Source organism: Condylura cristata, unplaced genomic scaffold (assembly GCF_000260355.1).
Source record: "Condylura cristata isolate star-nosed mole 26May11 unplaced genomic scaffold, ConCri1.0 scaffold00029, whole genome shotgun sequence".
Lineage (NCBI taxonomy): Eukaryota > Metazoa > Chordata > Mammalia > Eulipotyphla > Talpidae > Condylura > Condylura cristata.
In genome coordinates this window covers 18,341,375-18,359,885 of record NW_004567130.1, presented here as the reverse complement: position 1 = coordinate 18,359,885, position 18,511 = coordinate 18,341,375, and the positions used below count along the sequence as shown (strand labels likewise).

General features: G+C 51.8%; 1 protein-coding gene across 1 annotated transcript in view; it reads left to right on the top strand.

Moving 5' to 3' along the window:
- ANAPC7 (anaphase promoting complex subunit 7) overlaps positions 1-16,878 on the top strand; it is a 22,582-nt gene extending 5,704 nt beyond the window's left edge. The window contains exons 2-12 of the mRNA XM_004690728.2: positions 10-52; positions 1,627-1,813; positions 4,361-4,480; positions 8,247-8,358; positions 8,636-8,789; positions 9,999-10,141; positions 11,487-11,604; positions 12,024-12,220; positions 13,740-13,964; positions 14,547-14,697; positions 16,051-16,878. Of these exons, the coding sequence (XP_004690785.2) occupies positions 10-52; positions 1,627-1,813; positions 4,361-4,480; positions 8,247-8,358; positions 8,636-8,789; positions 9,999-10,141; positions 11,487-11,604; positions 12,024-12,220; positions 13,740-13,964; positions 14,547-14,697; positions 16,051-16,240 (1,640 nt within the window). The 3' untranslated portion in view covers positions 16,241-16,878. The remainder of the gene's footprint in view (positions 1-9; positions 53-1,626; positions 1,814-4,360; positions 4,481-8,246; positions 8,359-8,635; positions 8,790-9,998; positions 10,142-11,486; positions 11,605-12,023; positions 12,221-13,739; positions 13,965-14,546; positions 14,698-16,050) is intronic.
- The last annotated feature ends 1,633 nt before the right edge of the window (positions 16,879-18,511 follow it).

Sequence of the window (18,511 nt, the reverse complement as noted above, 5' to 3'; positions counted from 1 at the left end):
GGCGGTCAGCTGGCCCGCGCGTGGGAACTCTGACCCTGCGTTTTTTCCTCAGGTTTAGTTAGTTGTGCGCACGGGAGCTGGGTGTAGGGGTGAGGCACCGAGGGGAGCAGAGCAGGCGGCTCTGACACGCAGGGGGCGCTGCGGGGGTCTGCTCTCCCGGTGGTCACCCCCGGACTTAGCCCTTGCGCCACCCGGAGGCCCCTATGACCCTCACTTATAATTTCCTACTGAGCTAGCAGTGATCATGGCTACAACAGGAGCGAAAGTGCTGGAAGCACGGCCGCGGGGTGGACGAGTCTCGACCCCACCCCCACCCCACCCCCCTCCTTAGCTGTGGCGGCTGCTCCTGCAGCCCTGAAACGGGGAGCAAAGGCGAGGGGTGTGTGTCAAGGAAACCGCCGGCTCGATCCTTACAACTTAGTTCCCAGAGTCTGTGGAATGGCATTTGCAAGAGCTCTCAGTTGGTGCTCACGGTCACTCACTCTACCTCGGTCACTCACTCTACCTCGTAATCTCTTAAATTCCTTTGTGACTTTTTGACTTACAAATACTTTTTAAAATTATTTTTGCTATTCAGGTAAAATTTACATGTCATAGAATTTACCCTCTGAAACAACTCATTTTTGTGGATTTAAGTATATTCAGAGTTGGGCAACCATCACCAATTCCAGAACCTTTTCATTACTTCCAACCCGGTGGAAACACCCCGCGGTGTTAGCATTTAGTGTTTAGTCCCATTCTCTCCAGCGCCTTGCCTGGCGGCTCCTAATCTGCAGGATCTGTTCTTGAGTCTGTTGTTGAGGAATTAACAGCCTCTAGTTTTTTGACAGTGATTGTCAAAACAGCCGCCACAGCTTCTGCCTATGAAGAAAATTCTTGGAAGTAGCAGGATGAGTGGGTGGAGCTGGAGGTTAAAAACAGGAGTTTCTCATTAAGAATGACCAGTTTCTAGGTAGTTAATTATGTGTGAGCAGTATTCAGGGTTAAATAAGGCTAAAAAAAAATCAGTCCTTCTACCTGGTTTTTAAACTCTTAAAAATTCTTTCAGGTGCTAAAGATGTTTGCTTTTGTATGTAAAGTGAAAAAATAACCTTGGTAACTTTATCCATTGACTTAACTTATTCTTCAGTATTTCAATACCCCCTGTCTTCAGCACTGAAAGTTGGCATCTCCTTCGTCCTTCCTGTATGACCTTACCTCAGAAGGGTCAGCAGGGACATTTCCAGTGTCCTTCAGTTGTTTGGAAATATTAGCGATTGCTCTCTATGATCTTTGTATGGTCCTAGAAATTGATGTTAGCATAAGAGAGTGTACCCAATTATTAAATTGGAAGGCTTGTGCTAAAGAAGGAAGGAAAAGATGTATTACATTACTTTTGTATGCCTCTGTATTTTTTGAATTTGACTTAGCGGTATTGTTGCTTTTATAGTAAGCAAAGAAGTAAACAGTAATTTGAGGCAATTTCCTAGAGGGCTTGACCCTCTCAGAGAGTGGCTAATGCCTTGTTAGGGGCCACCGAGGAAGGTACCTATATTGACTTTCTAATTATCGCTCAAGGCTGTGTGCCAGGCTTTTGTGGACACCAGGGGAGCTGGTATAACTGATGTGGGCTGTACTCTGTCCTAGGGAGCTGTTCTCCCCATCTCAGAAGTACCAGCTGTTGGCGTACCACGCAGATGCCCTCTTCCACGACAGGGAGTACCGGAACGCTGTGAGCCGGTACGCCATGGCCCTGCAGCAGAAGAAGGCACTGAGCAAAACGTCCAAAGTGAGGCCTTCAACTGGGAATTCTGCATCTACTCCGCAAAGCCAGGTAACTGGAGGTTGGCATGTGATGGGGGCTGTTTTTTTTTTTCTTCGAAGAGCAAAAGAGAGTGAAGTCTTTACTGTATAATTGTAGAAGACGATGGACTAAAAAATAATTTTAGAAGGGAACTAAGTGGAGAAACAAAGGTGAAAAAACCACTTAGGTGCATGCAAGATTACATCCAGCCAAGCAGAAAGGGTCAAGCAGAAGTCACTCTGTGGACTAATCCATAAGTGGAGTTAAGCATAGTGTACTTAGGTTCTAACTGAAGCCGGATGTTCCTCCTCTTACAGACACAGAACTCAAAATTTAGGGGATTTGTATGATGTTAACCGACGTAACATTTTTAAAACGTAGCTCAGTTATTAGGGCTAAGTGCCTAGAGAAATTTATGGGAAATAACCTAACAACTCCTGCCAGTTTAGATTGCTTAAATAGTTAAATTACTGGAAAATATTTTCATTTCACCATTTGCCGGAATCGTCTCGTTGTTAGACATGAACTCTAATGGCCGACTCACCAGAAGATTTCCAGATGGTTGCGCTTCCATCTGGAATATCAAGAAGCCAAACCAGGGTGGGGAAAGGCAGAGCTTGCAAGCTTGACCTTAGAGCAAGGGAGGGTTTGAGGGGTCAGCGGGGAGGGCGAGCAGAAGGGGCAGAGAGTGCATGGTGCGAGAGCTCGGGGACTGAACCTGGGGGAAGGTCAGTACTGTCCACAGGTGTCCGTGGTCTAAGAAAGTAAATAATGAACTAGAGAGAGGATCTGCAGTGTGTTAGAGGCTGCTTGCTGCAGTATTGTTTATAAGAAAAGAAACTGGAAGCAAAAGTTTTCATCGGTAGGTTCTGCTCAAATTACAGTCGGCTGTGAGGGATTTGAAGGTGGAGCTGCTGAAGAAAGGGAAAATGAGAGCGACGTGCTGGCTTGGAAAGAGCTGTATATTAATTTTTCAAAATTGAAGCAGTGTTTCCCATGCACTTTTTGCTTAAAAGTGAGAGTGTGTGGGCATACCTGCCTAAAACACATGGCTAACACACGCGAAAGGTTTGTGTGCGAGAAGGAAATCAGTGAATGGTGGAAAGCTTTAGGGAGGGGAACCTTCACTTTTAAATTTGAACCTGTAGACTACCCGCACATCTTATATTTAATTGGAAAGTCAGTAGAATGACCTGGGGGTGAAATTTTAAGTCATGTTTATTCTGCTTTGTATTTTTCCACTTTAATATATGTATTTTTATAACACTCTTCATTTTTGTGCTTTCTCACCCGGTTATAGTCCCGGTGAAATCCCCACCGCAGTCCTCTGCTCCTCCCACCTCTGCTCGGATCCTGGTCCCCACCCCCTGTAGAATGTCTCTGGCTTAAAGTTGCCGGTGACTTCGATTTTTGCTTTATTATAGTTACTTTGTTTTCCTGATCCCTTACTTGGCCCTCTACATTCCTCTACATGAGTGAGACCATCCGGTACTTTCTTTTTCTTTCTGGCTTATTTCAGGGAGCACGATCCCTCCCAGCTGGACACTGCACCCAAAGAAATCTGAGTGTATTTTTCCACACTTAAAAAAAAGTAATTGCTTTTTCTTAAGGTCTGTAAATTTTTCTCTCTTTATGTAAAATCTTTGGGGATTTTTTGTTAGCAGAGAAGTGATTACTAGGATTTCCTGTTTCTCTAACACTGATTGAAAGTCCAAATAGGATCCAAATAGGATCACTCTTGGAAGTGCATTTCAAGCAATTCAGTATGCCAGTCACCATGCTAAATCTTTTCATGTGAATAAAATACATTTTATCTTCAGAGAATTTTGAAAGATTGAGACACAGTTTACATGCTATAAATTTCACTGGGTTTTGATGTATTCGCATATCATGCAGCCAGTCACCACTAGTTTCAGAACATTTCCATATCCCGGGAAGGACCCTTTGCTCTCTTGTCAGCCCTGGGAACCATGAGCTTTCTTGGGATTTAACCACTCCAGACTTGTCAGATGAATGACACACACAGACTCTCTCCCTCTCCCTCTCTCCCTCTCCCTCTCCCTCTCCCTCCCTCTCTCCCTCTCTCCCTCTCCCTCTCCCTCTCCCTCTCCCTCCCTCTCTCCCTCTCTCCCTCTCCCTCTCCCTCTCCCTCCCTCTCTCCCTCCCTCCCTCTCCCCCCCTCCCCCTCTCCCTCTCCCTCCCTCCCCTTTTATGTTTGGCTCTTTTTTTTTGAGAGAGAGAAAGAAAAAGTGTATTGTAGAGGACAGAAGGATCAGAAATAGTCTCTAGCATACTATTTTTATGGTTGATTTATGTTATGTCATGAATCCTTTATTTTTCATTGCTGAATGCGTCGTAGATATGTTGCATTTTATTCCTTAGTTGTTGGACAGTTGTATTGTTTCCACTGTCTGCCTGTTCAGATGCTGCGGAGCTATTCGTGTGGACACAGGTTGTCGCTTCTCCTGGATGTATACATGTAGCAGCAGCACTGCTGGGTCGGGTTAACTGTTTATGTTGAAGACCTGCCATGCTGTTGAAGTAATATTTTGAGTAGATGTTTTCATTGCTTCTTAGTGTCTTCCTTCTGAAATTGAAGTGAAATACAAAATGGCTGAGTGTTACACCATGCTAAAGCAAGATAAAGATGCCATTGCTATACTTGATGGGATCCCTTCAAGACAGAGAACTCCCAAAGTAAGTTGAAATAACAGTTGACTTCTTATGGTCATCCTCCCAGGTCACCTGACCTCTTCCTCCATGCCCTGTTGAGCCTATCTTTTACTTTGGACTCTCCTTGTTCTCCTGTTAAGGATGTGGATACCCAGAGACATAGATGAGTGATTTCCTTACAAGAGGCCCTAAAAATACAGGAGAACACAAGTGTTTATTCTTCGTGTTTTGTTTTTTTTTTTAAGACTTATTTATGCACACAAGAACTGGGTATAGACCAGAGGTGCAGGGGATGAAAGGAATCATCAGAGTGGGGAGCAAAACAGGTGGATCCACTGAAACACTGCTGAGGGGTGCAGTAGGCAGCGGGGGTGGGGGGGTACTCCCTGGCTGGGGCTCAGGCTTGCTGCAGTGGCTGGGGAGAGCTTGATAGTGCTGAGACTTGTTAACCCTCCGGCCGCCAGGGCCTCCCAGCAATACTACTTTAGAACTCAGTGTTTGTGATCTGTGGGTGTGCCCTTGCTAATGTAAATGCTTTTGTTGATCCTTTTATTTTCAGAAGCAGGGCTGTAGTTCTTGTGTTTGGGATAGGTATCTGTGATTCATTTGGTAGTATCGCAGAGTGAAGAGAACAGTTCACCTGAAATCAGTCAGACTCACCACCTGAGTTTAGGTGTACAAGATATATGCAGTGTGAACTTGAGCAGGTCACTGAATCAGGATTTACTGTCATTTAGAAATAAGATGGCAATAACAGTACTGTCTCTGCTAACTTGGAAACAGTGAGTAAATGCGAAGTGCTATTCTGTAAGGAGTTTTTTTTTTTTTTTTTTTAATTAAAAAAATGTAAATCATAGTGGACGTGCTTTAGGGTATTTGGAAGTACGAGGTCCGGTTAGAGCGGTGAGGCTCCTTGCTTGCCCTCAGGGTTGATTCTTCGCAGCTCGTGGCCATATCACTTGGCCCTTGCATTTCAGAGGGAAAGTTCTGTGCTGAATGAACACACAGGATTATACAGAAGGGACCCTGTGCCCTTTGGCCCTGTCTGGATTCTGAGCAGTGGCGGCCCTGCTCATTGTAGTGTTTTTCACCCATGTGTTGCTGGGCTTTAACAGTAACTAAACTTAATGAGAATGTGTGTAAGTTCCTCTTCATGACAAGAATTCATTTACCAGTTCTGGGTTTTTATGTTTGTTTGTTTGTTTTTAAAGATTTATTTATTCATACAGAACTGGGGTACAGGCCAGAGATGCGGAAGTGGTCACCTCCGGGACAGGCGGGGATCGAACTCATGCGGAAGCGGCTTTAGTTTCTCAGTGCAGTGCTTTAACCCACTGCGCCACCAGGGAGGGCCCAGTTCTGGGTTTTTTAATCAAGCGCATTTCGTGGTGCCCACTGCGCTCAGTTACAGTCGGAGCCTCTGTGGACTACCTCGTCTCACAGTGAGTGCTGCTGCATGCCGCACCATGCTCTGACACGGCCAGAGGGTCATCCTCTGGCATGTCCAACGCGGCTGAATTTGGGAAAGCCCTTTTGGTTATAAATTGTTAATGATGCCTGTTACTTCCTGGAAATGTACCCTGGTCTTACTGAAAATACACCATGCTCCTTTGGGGACATTTTGGAAACTGAGCAGTGGCCCAGACTGATTCAGCAGGGGTAGCCAGCATTGGGTAGTTGCCGCCACCATCTGGAGCCGGCCTGGAGCACATGACTTCACTGCAGAGCTGGCTTACTGGTGGGCGACACACACTTCAGCCACAGACCTGGTAGGGCGTCGGCTGGCCCTGAGTCCGAGTCAGAGTATGTCTAGAGGAGCGTCTGGTGTGTGGCAAACTCTGCCACGCACACCTTCATGTTTCAGAGGACACTTCCCCCACAAGACGGCTGTGTCCTGGTGAATCTTTGACTTTCCCGAGTAAATATACCAACATACAGTTTATGGAGACTTCAGGAAATGGCAGTTGCTTGTGTTTGTAACTGGGGGGATGTGGCTTTATGGTGTGTTGAAGTAAGACTGTCTTAGAAACAGTGGATTTTCTTGTTAGTACTTAAAACTCACTATTTCCAAGTGACAGGTAGATTGAAGATAATTTTACTGTTTGTTGAGACAGGCGGTGCTGCTCAAACGTTCATAGCAAACAGTTGAGAAAGAATCTTGAATTTAAGCCTATCCTCTTCTCAAGTCTTGTCACTCATACTGGAGTTTTAAGTACCTTCTTTGCATTTTCAGCAAAGAAATCTGAGGTCAAGCAAAAAGTCCTAGCGCCGTACGAGATTGTCTGCTAACTCTGAGTCCACACTCGGAACACATGCCCTGCGTGGGCAGAACTGCGCTTTTAACTCTCTGGTGTACCAGCCCTGTGTACAAACCCACACAGACCTTAGGAGTTGGTGTTTTTTTCCTTTGTGCCATATGTTAACTGTTTCCTTAAGGTAATGATTTGGCAGACACTGTTTTTTACATGTAAGATCTGATGACTTTCAATGGGGTATTGTGTTTTTCTCTTTGTACACGGTCATTTATCACTTCCTTTGAACTTCTGTGTTATCTGTAAATTTTAGGTTTTCTTGTACTATCCCTGTTGCCTTTTTAGGGACAGTTGTTTTACTGACTTCCAGATTTGAATTGTGCTAAAAATGCACTCACGGCATTTAATTAGTACAACCAGTGTGGGTCATTGTCGCCTGTGGAGGCAGTTTGATTTTTGTAGCATTGTTTGGTAGTAAGTCAGCGAGGGCTTCACACTAAGCACTAGAAAGGGCGGCCTTTGGGCCTCCCTGCTGGTGTGGGCTTCGCAGCACTATGAGCTGTCCAGCCTCTGCTGCCTGAGCAAGATCCCCAGCCAGGAAGGGACCCCAGAACGCAGCAGACCCCGCCTGTCTCCCTTCTCCCTACTCTGTTTCTGGGGAATCCTCTCACCCCCCACAACACCTCTGGACTGCACCCCAGTCCTTATATGCATAAATAATCAATGTTTTGAAAAAAAAAAAAAATCAAGGCTAGAGTCTGACAACTAGGCTGTCAGAGATACACTTCTGTATCTGTTTCCTTTTTAGGGAAAATTCATCTGTTCTTTCTTAACTAGCTGTGTTAAGAAATCCTCGCTTTCTTACACCTTGATAATAATTACATTTAAAATACATAACTTGAACAATTCAAGGATAGTTGTTTTTATTTTAAAGGTTTATTTATGCCTATAAGAACTGGGGTGTAGGCTAGCGGCACAGCAGGGTGTGGGGGGTTTAGAGGGCTCCCCAGAGACAGTGGGGGAGCAGAATAAGTGGATCCCCTGAAACCCCCTGCTGAGGGAGCAGCAGGGAGACAGGAGAGGCCTGCTGCGCCCTGGGGCCCCTTCTGGCCGGGGATTGCACCCAGGCGCAGTGGTCGATGACCACCTGATGGCACTGAGACTCACCCCTGCGCCCTGGAAGGCCTCTGGTTCATCTTGTTTAAGGTTAAGACTCAAGGTAATTAAAATGCTATAACATTTCTCCCAGTAAATATTCCTCTTTCCAGAGGCAGCATCTTTGGTCTAGATATCAATGGACCTGTTGGGGTAAGTGAGAAGGTAATTTGATGTTCCTCTTAGAAATAGGCGGCTCTTGGAAGAGCAAAGGGCAGTATTTGCCTCTTTTCTGTGAAGAATGGGATTGTTCTTCACTTATTTCTATAAGGCTGTGAGTAGATTTTTCATTCAGACGTAGAATAGTACCTGGTATTTCTGATTACAAGCTATTTTCTTTGCAAAATACATGTACTTATCATCTTTGTTTCTGTTTGTCACAGATAAACATGATGCTGGCCAACCTGTACAAGAAGGCTGGCCAGGAGCGCCCTTCGGTGACCAGCTATAAGGAAGTGCTGAGGCAGTGCCCCCTGGCCCTCGATGCCATTCTTGGTACGGTCGTTCTCTGCCTATTTTCTCCCTAGGTGGTTCTCAGTCTTGGTTATGCCAAAATACTTAAGCCTGTGAAGCGGCCCAGGCCTCCGACCTCGAGGCTAACGCAGCAGGCCACTGTCTTTCTCTGATCGAGAAACACCACATTTGGTCTGGTTGGCTGTCTGCACCTTGCTTAGACTAGAAAGGGGGCCACCCTAGGGTGGCCTCAGCAGTATGCCGCCCTGGAACTGTTGCGTGGGTGCTGCGCCTCACTGCCCTCCCTTCTGCGCCCTAGGCTTGCTCTCCCTCTCCGTGAAGGGCGCGGAGGTGGCCTCCATGACGATGAACGTGATCCAGACCGTGCCCAACCTGGACTGGCTTTCTGTGTGGATCAAAGCGTACGCTTTTGTGCACACTGGGGACAACTCTAGAGCGATCAACACCATCTGGTGAGAGCCCCCAAATCGATTCTTTGTTCTTGAGGCCAGAGGGCTGCATAGCTAAATGACCAAAACAGGGAGGATGAGCTGCTTGTCTCCAGGTGTTGTGGCCAGTTGTTCATGGACAGTCTCAAGTGCAGTAATCTCTGCTGAAGGTCCTGCACTGCATTCAGCTCCCTTCTTGGAAACATAGCAGCCCTGCAAAGCAGGGTACCATGAAGCATGAAGAGCAGCTGTTCGGGGCAGTCCGGAGTTTATTCAGGTTATTGTGGTGTCGGCCTGGGTGGCACCTTGGGCTGAGGCCTTCGTTCTAGCCAGGCATCTTCCAAAGACAAAAGACTGGGGCTTTTGTTAGGCAGACGGATTGGGTTCAGTAGCTGCCTTGTTGGATGAAACAACTTTTTTTTTTTTTTTTTTTTTTTTTTTTAAAGATTTATTTATTTATTCATACAGAACTGGGGTACAGGCCAGAGGCTCAGGGGCGGTGAGAGGCTTCACCAGAGACAGAGTGGGGAGCAGAACAGGCAGATTGACGAAGTACACTGCTGAGGGGAGCAGCGGGCGGGTCCGGAGAGGTCTGGCTCGCCATGTGGTCTCCTCCAGGGCAGGCGGCAGGCGGGAATAGAACTCATGCGGAAGTGGCTTCAGATTCTCAGTGCTGTGCTTTAACCCGCTGCGCCACCAGGGAGGGCCGAAACAACTTTTTTTTTAAGGATTTATTTACTCATGCATACAAGAACTGGGGTACAGAGGTGGGGGGCGGGGGATGAGAGCACTCACCAGAGACATGGGGAACGAAACAGGCAGATTGACGAAGTCCACTGCTGAGGGAGCAGCAGGGAGACAGGAGGGGTCTGCTGCGCCCAGTGGGTCACTCCTGCCTTGAGGATCAAACTCGTGCTGCAGGAGCTGTGGACAGCTTCATAGTGCTGCGCTTTAACCAGTTGCATCACTGGGGGAGGGCCCCAATGAGATAACCTTTCACATCTCAAAGGAATGTTGTTCTCCGAAAGGTGGCAGCCAGAAAGTTCTTTGCGTGTAATAGAGATTTCCACTTTATCTAATACACTTGTTATGTTCTCGCTAACCTTTTAAAAAGATGAGGCTAGGAAAGGAAGTCTGCTGTGCACATTTCACTTTCTTATAAAAGTTTCAGAAATACACTAAAGAAAATGGCACCTTCGTAGATTGTAAGGTTCAATGTTTGATATTTTAAAGTTCCCTGGAGAAAAAGTCCTTACTGCGAGATAATGTGGATCTACTGGGAAGCTTAGCAGATCTGTACTTCAGAGCTGGAGACAATAAAAACTCTGTATTGAAGTTTGAACAGGCACAGATGTTGGACCCTTATCTGATCAAAGGTACGTAATTCTTGGGGCGGGGCAGGGCGGAAGTGGCCCGGGAGGGTCTGGTCAGAGAAAGTGGAGAATGGAGCAGGATACTTTTTTTTTTTAATTGAAATAGTTGTAAAAGTTATGAGAGTAGCCTTTTACCTCCCGACACCTGTCCATAAGGCCTGGGCAATTCCATTTTGAGCAGTTGTTTTTCCAGAAGGGTCATCTCCACAGGTGATGAGTTTTGAGAGCAGTCACAGCCTCTCAGTACTGCTCGGGCTCCCACATCCCTGACTGAAGGTTCACTGGGTCCCCAGCAGCATTGCATCCTTAAAGTAATTTAATTTTACTCTGATTTAGTGCAGTTAAAGGGAAGTCAGTGAGCAGATACTAAGGAAGGGTGAGGTGATCAAAAGGAGTAATTGGGGTAGCCGTCTGGCTAGAAAGATTGCAGCTGCAGGTATGAAGCATAGGGCTTTCAAGGCCGGCTGACAAGTGACAAATTCGTGCTCGGGAAATAAGGTCAGTGGCTGGCATCTGCCTGTGAAGGCCCAAAAGGCCACGGGAAAGCCAGTCTTGAGACCTCACATGCCTGCGGCCTCCTTCAGTCACAGGAGGCCTGGGGGAGGGTACCTTCTTCGCTGGCCTGTCAATGGGGAGCGAGGTCCAGAAAGATGAGGTCTCCCTCAGCCCAGTGTTTACTTCTCTTTCCCGGCTGTCCACGCTCATGGTGAATATGGTTTGAGAGACACTGATTCTGTAGGAGCTGGCTGCTCCGGCCTGCGTGAGGGCCGGCAGGGGTGTGGCTATAACCCCGCTGAGACACAAGATCCCCCGCAACCCCAGTCCCACACACAGAAAGGGGTGGAGGGGAAACAGCGGGAGATGGGTGACAAGTGCTAGGCTCTTTTACGGAACAGGGACAACAGTTTTGTGGGGGGTGCAAGGGAGCACTTACAGGCGAACCAGGTTGCAGAGAGAATCGGGTGCTTTTTCTGGAGTAGGCCTCCTTTTTCTGGGGCTAACTGGTATATTGAGCTGGTGCTCCTGCCGGCCTCAGTCTCTCGGGGAGCACTTGTTGGCGCCTTTCCTGGGTCTTTTCTGCCTGAGGGTTAGGACGGTTGTACATGTGCAGAGGCTGCAGGGACGAGCGGTTCCCGCAGATCACAGGCTTTGGGTTGTGGGCTGGGTCCTGCGACCCTTTCGCTCTTTACATGTCTGTGTGTGTTGCTCATTGGTCATTTGGTAAGGAAGTGGGGCTCTGGGGGTGGCTGGGGAGGTACAGGAGCAGGGGTCCCCACGGGGCTTGGCAGTGGCTGCACCCCGAGAGGACGCTGCTGCTGCCGCCTCATTCAGGGTGCCCCTTCCCTAGGGATGGACGTGTACGGCTACCTGCTGGCGCGCGACGGGCGCCTGGAGGACGTGGAGAGCCTCGGCTGCCGCCTCTTCAACATTTCGGACCAGCACGCAGAGCCCTGGGTGGTCTCCGGGTCGGTCTGCGCTAAGCCAGCGCCGCTCCGGGTCCCGTAGAAGAGCGTGCTTCTCCCTGGGAGACTTCAGCGCACGCGTGGTCTCCCAGACACGCTGGCTGGCCCCATGGCACCGTGGCACGGAGACCGCGCCCCTCTTTCCTGTTCCCCTCGTTTGGGAAGTGGGACGCTGCGCTTGCTGCTTGGGGTTGAAGGCACCTGAGTGGTGACGGCCCCTCGGGGCCTGTCTCCTGGCCAGGTTCTTCCCTGGTTGCCCTCCCGAAGCAGAACCCCACAGCAACACACACGTAGGTGCTGCCCCGCTCATCTCCTAGGCTGATGGTGCTCATGTGATTTGTATGGAGCAAGATCATGTGGAGGCGGACGTGGGGCTAAGTTTTCCTTAGTTTCCTTGCGTGACTTTGGCTGTCTCCCTGCAGGTGTCACAGTTTTTATAGCAAACGCTACTCCCGGGCGCTCTACTTAGGCGCCAAGGCCATTCAGCTGAACAGCAACAGCGTCCAGGCTCTGCTGCTGAAGGGAGCGGCCCTCAGGAACATGGGCAGAGTCCAGGAGGCCATAATCCACTTCCGGGAGGCCATCCGACTTGCCCCTTGCCGCTTGGATTGCTATGAAGGTGAGGAGTGGGGTGGCCTCGTGGCGGTGCACAGTCCCCATGTGTTCCCACAGGTCCCCTGGAGCTTCTGGAAATCCTGGTGCCCCGTGTATGGGGCCTGGAGATCAGCATAGCCTGGCTTGAGCCTCCAGGACATGCTGGTGTGCACATGAGTTTGCGTGCCACAGCTTCAGTGATCAGGATTCCCGGCGAACTTCTGCTGGGGTTTCTACCACGCACTTTGGGAATCTCTCTGTCCTTTTGCTCATAAGGGGGTGTTGAGGTCGCTCCTTGCCTGTGCTCAGAAGTGGCCGCACCCTGGGTAGTGCTGTGCCATCACCGTCTGGTCTGGCCGCGGTGTCTTCCCGTCGGCTGGGGAGCTGTGGTTCTGACCTCCAGGGCGGCAGGTGGGGTCAGACTGTGGCCTCTTCTGTGACCTTTGCAGTTCATGCGAACTGACCCCTGAGCTGAGAGGCGCGTATGGGCTTTGGCAACACGCAGTGACTCGGCACAGACACTACGTAGGTCTTCAGAGATGGAGTTTCTACAAAGTGTATTTTTATAAGAATGTAAAAATAAACCCAGGAGTCTGGGAGTTCCTTGCTTTTAACAGGAAGATGAGTTCAAAATTGAGAAATAAAATTTGGAAGCTGGGATAAAGAACAAATGTATTGAAGTAGCGAGAACGCGATGCCGTTAGGATTTTGTTCTTACAGATACCTCAGCAGGCCAAGCCTTTGGTCACCTGATCCTGGAAGGGACTCTACCCTCCTGCTGCCGTTGTCAAGCTTATTTCCCCTGCTGTGTGCCTGTTGGCACGGTGGGGCACCAGGAACCCCGCTGCCCAGCCAGTGACCAGCCTTTGGCTGGTGCTGGGATGAAAGGGCGCCGGGCTGCTGGGCAGGGGTGCTCTCCGCCCTCCCCCTAAGGTCTTTGTATTTCCTCCTGAAGTTCCGTGGGGCGTAAAACAACTCAGTAAGGGATGCAAACCGTCCTGTTCCTAACCCAACATGTTGCCCCTGAGAGTTAGGCAGTTTCTGGTTCAGTAGCTGAAGTGTGTGGTAAAATGTGCACAAATATCACAAGCGCTGCTAGGGTAGGGGAGTGTGCAGAAGAAATCTGCCAGGGACTGTGTGGTCTGGGGTTTAAGCTGCTTTCTGTTCTGATGTGTGCTTCATGCCAACAAGTACCCCTCTCGTCTCCAGCTTCTTGAAGAGTTGGCCATCTGTAGTGTCCCCACAGGGCACCTCTTGTGGAGGCGCTGGAACCTCCTGTTGGAAATAGCTTTACCTATTTCAGCTAACGGCCAGCACCCATGCTGCCGCTCCCGGCTATGTGTTGGGTGCCGTTGCCATTAGCACTTCCCCTCATCAGGTGCGAAGAGCACTTCCCCCAGGAGGCAAGCACCCTGGTCCTCCCTCCCTGCTTTCCTCAAACTGCCCCTTGTCTGAAACTGGCAGGGTTGTGCTGTGGGGAGTGTCCAGTGGAAGCAGGCTTGGGACGGCCATGTAGGTGAACTTTTCTGCGATTGTCCCCCCAGGTCTCATCGAATGTTACTTAGCTTCCAACAGCATACGGGAAGCCATGGTCATGGCCAACAACGTTTATAAAACTCTAGGAGCCAACGCCCAGACCCTTACCCTGCTGGCCACTGTTTGTCTCGAAGACCCAGTGACACAGGAAAAAGCCAAAACTCTGTTAGATAAAGCCTTGAGCCAAAGGCCGGACTACGTGAAGGCTGTGGTGAAGAAGGCAGAACTGCTCAGTAAGTGACTTCCTTGCCGTGGTGCTTCGACTCTTTCCGCCTGAGACCAGGGGTGCCCTGTCCCAGCGGTTACAGGGGCTGCACAGGTGTCTGGTCTGCAGCAGGGCTGGGCCTGAGGTTGGCCTGTGGAGTGACCACATGCAGCAGTGACCGGTGTGGACCGGCTGTGCCAGCTGTCCTTGGTAAGGCTCTAGGGTCCAGATCTAGTTGTCCGAAAGAGTCTGGGGTCTGAGCCAATGGGGCCAGTTTGAAGTTCCCCCACTTCGATGGATTTTCTTAGGACTTCTGGCCTGCATGCTTTTTAGTTCAAATTGGTGATGAACTCCTGGGTTTGGACTAGGAAAGCACATGAAATGCATTCTGCCTTTTGTTTGAACCTAGGCTAAGAGAACGTGTAAAACATCATGACTCACGCTGCAAGACTCCTGATAGGTTAGGGATCCAGCTGGCTGACTCACGTCCTGCCATACCACCGCTTGAAGCCCTCTACAAGTGGACTATCGGGCTGTGGCGATCACTGTGCTCTCGGGTATGCAGCTTGGGGTGTGGCGTACATAGGAAAATGAGAGTCTTTCTCTGCAGGCAGGGAGCAGAAATACGAGGATGGGATTGCCTTGCTGAGGAATGCGCTTGCCAACCAGAGCGACTGTGTCCTGCACCGCATCCTGGGGGACTTCCTCGTGGCTGTCAGCGAGTACCAGGAAGCGATGGACCAGTACAGTATTGCGCTCAGGTAGGCGCCAGCCTGGCAGCGAGCGCACCATGGGCATGGGTTATCTGTGAGCAGCGGCGCTTAGGGTTTCCAGAGCTCCAGAGCACATTGACAGTAAAGCACTGCCTCACTGTTTGCCAGCGCACACACGGCGGCATCTGTTTCCGCTTGTGCAGCTCTGCCTGGCCGTGCCCACACGAGTCCGTGTTTTCATAGGGTTATCTGTGGAGATACTTTGTATTCTGCCTTTTCAGATCAGTGTTGTGAGTACTTTCCCATATTCCTACTTACTGTGGTAGTTCCGAGCTTGAGCTCTGAATTCTGACCCTGCCTTCACCACCTGTTCTCTTGGGCTCGTGGCTAATACATTTCCTTGCCTGTAGCTGCCTTATTGGTACTGAGGACTGAAAGGGTAATCCCACGTGAAGCTCCCGGCACTGTGCCTGCTGTGAAGTGAATGCTGACTAAATGGTGGCATTCTCACGGCTTGCTGCAGAAGTGGCTTCTTTGAGGATTGTTGTCTGTGTGGCCGCAGGTTGTGTGAAGGCCTGTTGTTAACTGAGTCTGAACACCCCCGGGTGTTCGTGCCTGGCCTCTCAGGAACCCCCGGGACGCCGCGGCTCTGGGGCGCTCAGTCTTGGCTGTGTGCCCACATAGCGGTCTCCAGAAGGCAGGGAGGGTGCAGGGGTGGGGTCCTGGTCTGGGCAGGGCCACTCGGGATATCCAGAGAAGTCGCCCATCAGTGCAGTTACATAAGCACCTGCTTTTTGGAAACCCACACACAAGTGGAAAAGTACAAACTTCATCAGAGGTGGTATTTCCTAGAGATGGGGCACCTGCTGGCCTAGGCGATGCGCACAGGCAAGAGCAGGTTGCCAAGGAGCCAGGTCAGTAAGGTCCCGGGGCCTCTGCGCTGTACAGGTGCCGGCACGTGTGGTGGCTGTTGGCTGCTGAATGGGGTGGAGGGCAGCCTGCGTCCGACCGTGCCGAGCGGCTGCTGGCCTGCCCAGGGCCCGTGTGTTTTGGCGGACCATTGGTCGTAGTCCGTCACCGGAACATGCAGCCGCCTTACTCAAGAAAGACAGGAGTATGTTGTGGTCCTGGGACTTGGAAGCCCCAGGCTGGAGGAAATGCCCTTTGAATTTGCGTCATTGAGCGCCAGACGGAGGGAGAGAGTGCGAGAGCCCTAGGCCCTGCATGCAGAGCACTCGAGCTGGGCTCTGAGCCCAGGCGGAGCCCCCTTCCCTTGCTGTGGCCCTCAACAGCCTGTAGACCCCGTCGGAGCGGCCACGCCAGCGGGGGCCGTTGGCCTGCTATTTGGGGACATGGTTGCAGGCGGAGGTTCAGGTCGCACCTTTGTTTTGTTGTCCCTAGTTTGGACCCCAATGACCAGAAGTCCCTAGAGGGAATGCAGAAGATGGAGAAGGAGGAGAGCCCCACGGACGCCACCCAGGAGGAGGACGTGGACGACATGGAGGGGAGCGGGGAAGAGGGGGACCTGGAGGGCAGCGACGGCGAGGCGGCTCAGTGGGCTGACCAGGAGCAGTGGTTTGGCGTGCAGTGAGGTGGCGGCGTGTGGCCGTCCCGGGCTCCCTTGCGGACTGAGGAACTCGAGGCGCCTACCCCTGGGGACTGTCGTGTCCAGCGCGCGCTGCCACAGGGCTTGTGCCCTGGCTCCACTATTCTAGTAGTGAGTTCGTTTTCGGGCACCGAGCCTGACCAGCCCCACAGGGAGGGCTCGGCGCTGGGGGGCTGGGCAAGCGGGGCCTGGGTATTGTGGATTCCTGACCCTGAAGGCTCCGCCAGTAGACGGTGCTTTGTCTGCGAGTGACCTGTCATCCAGTGGGAAAGCGTCCTCGCCCGAGTTGGGCAGCAGGACAGGCTGGCCCTGTCACATACGGTCTCTGCTTCCAGAAATGGCCATGAGTTCTCAAACCTCCTGCGTGACCTTGCTTCCTTCCGACGTGAGGAATGCCTTACGCAGTTTTCAACTTGCTGATGTGGTCACCTGCCTGAGCCGGCCAGACGTGGGAAGCAAGCGGGACATGTGGGCACCCGACAATAAACTGGCTTGTACGGCGATGGTGTTGGGTCGGTCAGCGTGGAAGCCTTGGTGGGCGCTTACTCTTCGCTCTCTTACTCACGATGCGTTGATTCTGTTCTGGAATCAGCTGGCTGTAAATGTGTTGTTGGCCCCCCCCCCCCCCCCCGGGGCAGACTCCTGAGGACCCAGTAACGCCGAGTCGGTTCACCCGTTTGTAGTTATGGCGGCGACTGTTCTCGGGGCAGAGTTTGAGCGGGCTTTTTGCTGCCTCAGCCTGGCTCTGAGCTTGGCTCCGGCTGTCTGTCACAGGTCAGCCTGGGGCTCCTTCTCTGGGCCCTGGACCGGGGGCCTCCACCTACCTTTCCCCACCTTTTAATATTTAAGCATGCAGAACTGGGGTGCAGGCCAGAGGTGCAGGGGGTGAAAGGACTCCCCAGAGTCAGCAGGGAGCAGGACAGGCCGACTGACAAAGTCCACTGCTGAGGGGAGCAGCGGCAGGTCAGGAGAGGTCTGCCGGACCCTGTGGTCACTCCTAGGCAGGGAGTGAAATCGCACTGAGGCGGCTGCAGCCAGCTCGCAGTGGTGTGTCCTCACCTGCTGCGCCAACAAGGAGGACCGCCTTTCCCCACCTTTTGTCAAGAGTGATTTTGACTGCACAGTCGGCCCACAGGTGAAGGCAAGGGGTGCTGGCAGCGCTCCACGCTGATCCTGAGCGTGTTTGACTGGGCGGGGCCTGTGTCTGGCACTGAGGCTGCTCTGAGAGCCGAGGCACCATGGGGAGAGTTGGTGCCGGAGGCGGTGCTCTGAGGGCAGTTTCTGAAGAACCCAGAGCCAGCCCGGTCCCAGGGCAGGGACACTCCTTACCGTGTGGTCCAGAGAAGACGGCTCCCTGGCCGCTACCAGAAAAAGGGTGAAACCTCAGCACTCTCCTTACCAGGCAGGAAACCTGCGCCACCCTCCGACCAACCTGGCTTTGCAGGTCAGGCTCCTCCCGCTGGCCTCAGTCTTCCCTGGGCCAGCACCCCCTGCCCCGCCCCCCCCCACCAGCCTGGCCCATTCCAGGCCCCTCCACCTGCAGCTCCAGCGTTTCCATCCCACTGCTCACTCTGAAAGCTTTTGAGGAACCTCAGCTGAGCAGGGAGGCCTGCACAGTCCTCTGCGCCCTTGGCGGACAGCCCTGACATGTGGGACCCTGCTCAGCTGACGTCAGGAGTCAGTTTGGGGGGTCACACGCTGCCTCTCAACTTCCAAATGAGGGGAGCCCGTGTCCAGGGTTCTCAAGCTTGAGTGCCGGCCGCAGACACCAAGGCTACATCAGGCCTACTCCTGCCAGGGCATGGGCTCCCCCACACCTGTTCTGACACAGCTGTTTTGAGGCCACATGTTGAGACTACGCCGATGGGTGAGGGGCCCTGTGGCAGAGGCCTGACCTTGGGGAACCCCACTGCACCTCCTGGAGCCAGTGCCGGTCCCACGCCTGCGCTCCGCGCCCGACCTACGGTGCTGTCTGAGGCCCGGGCGCCGCCTGTGCACAGCAGCCACGCCCCTGCTGAGGACTGCAGACCAGAGTGGACTTGTGCCCACAGGCCCCGGGCACAGCCTGGCCGGGGATCCCCAGCACCAGAGGCTGTCTGAGGTAAGTGCCTCACTGAGATTCCCACTTTGGCACCTCCCTGCCCCAGGCAGCAGGAGAGACCCAGCTGCTCCCATGGCTGGCTGCTTCCCAGCTGGCTGTGGAAAACGGCCTTGTGGGCACGTGACTTACATCACCAGGATGAAGCCACAGGCGCC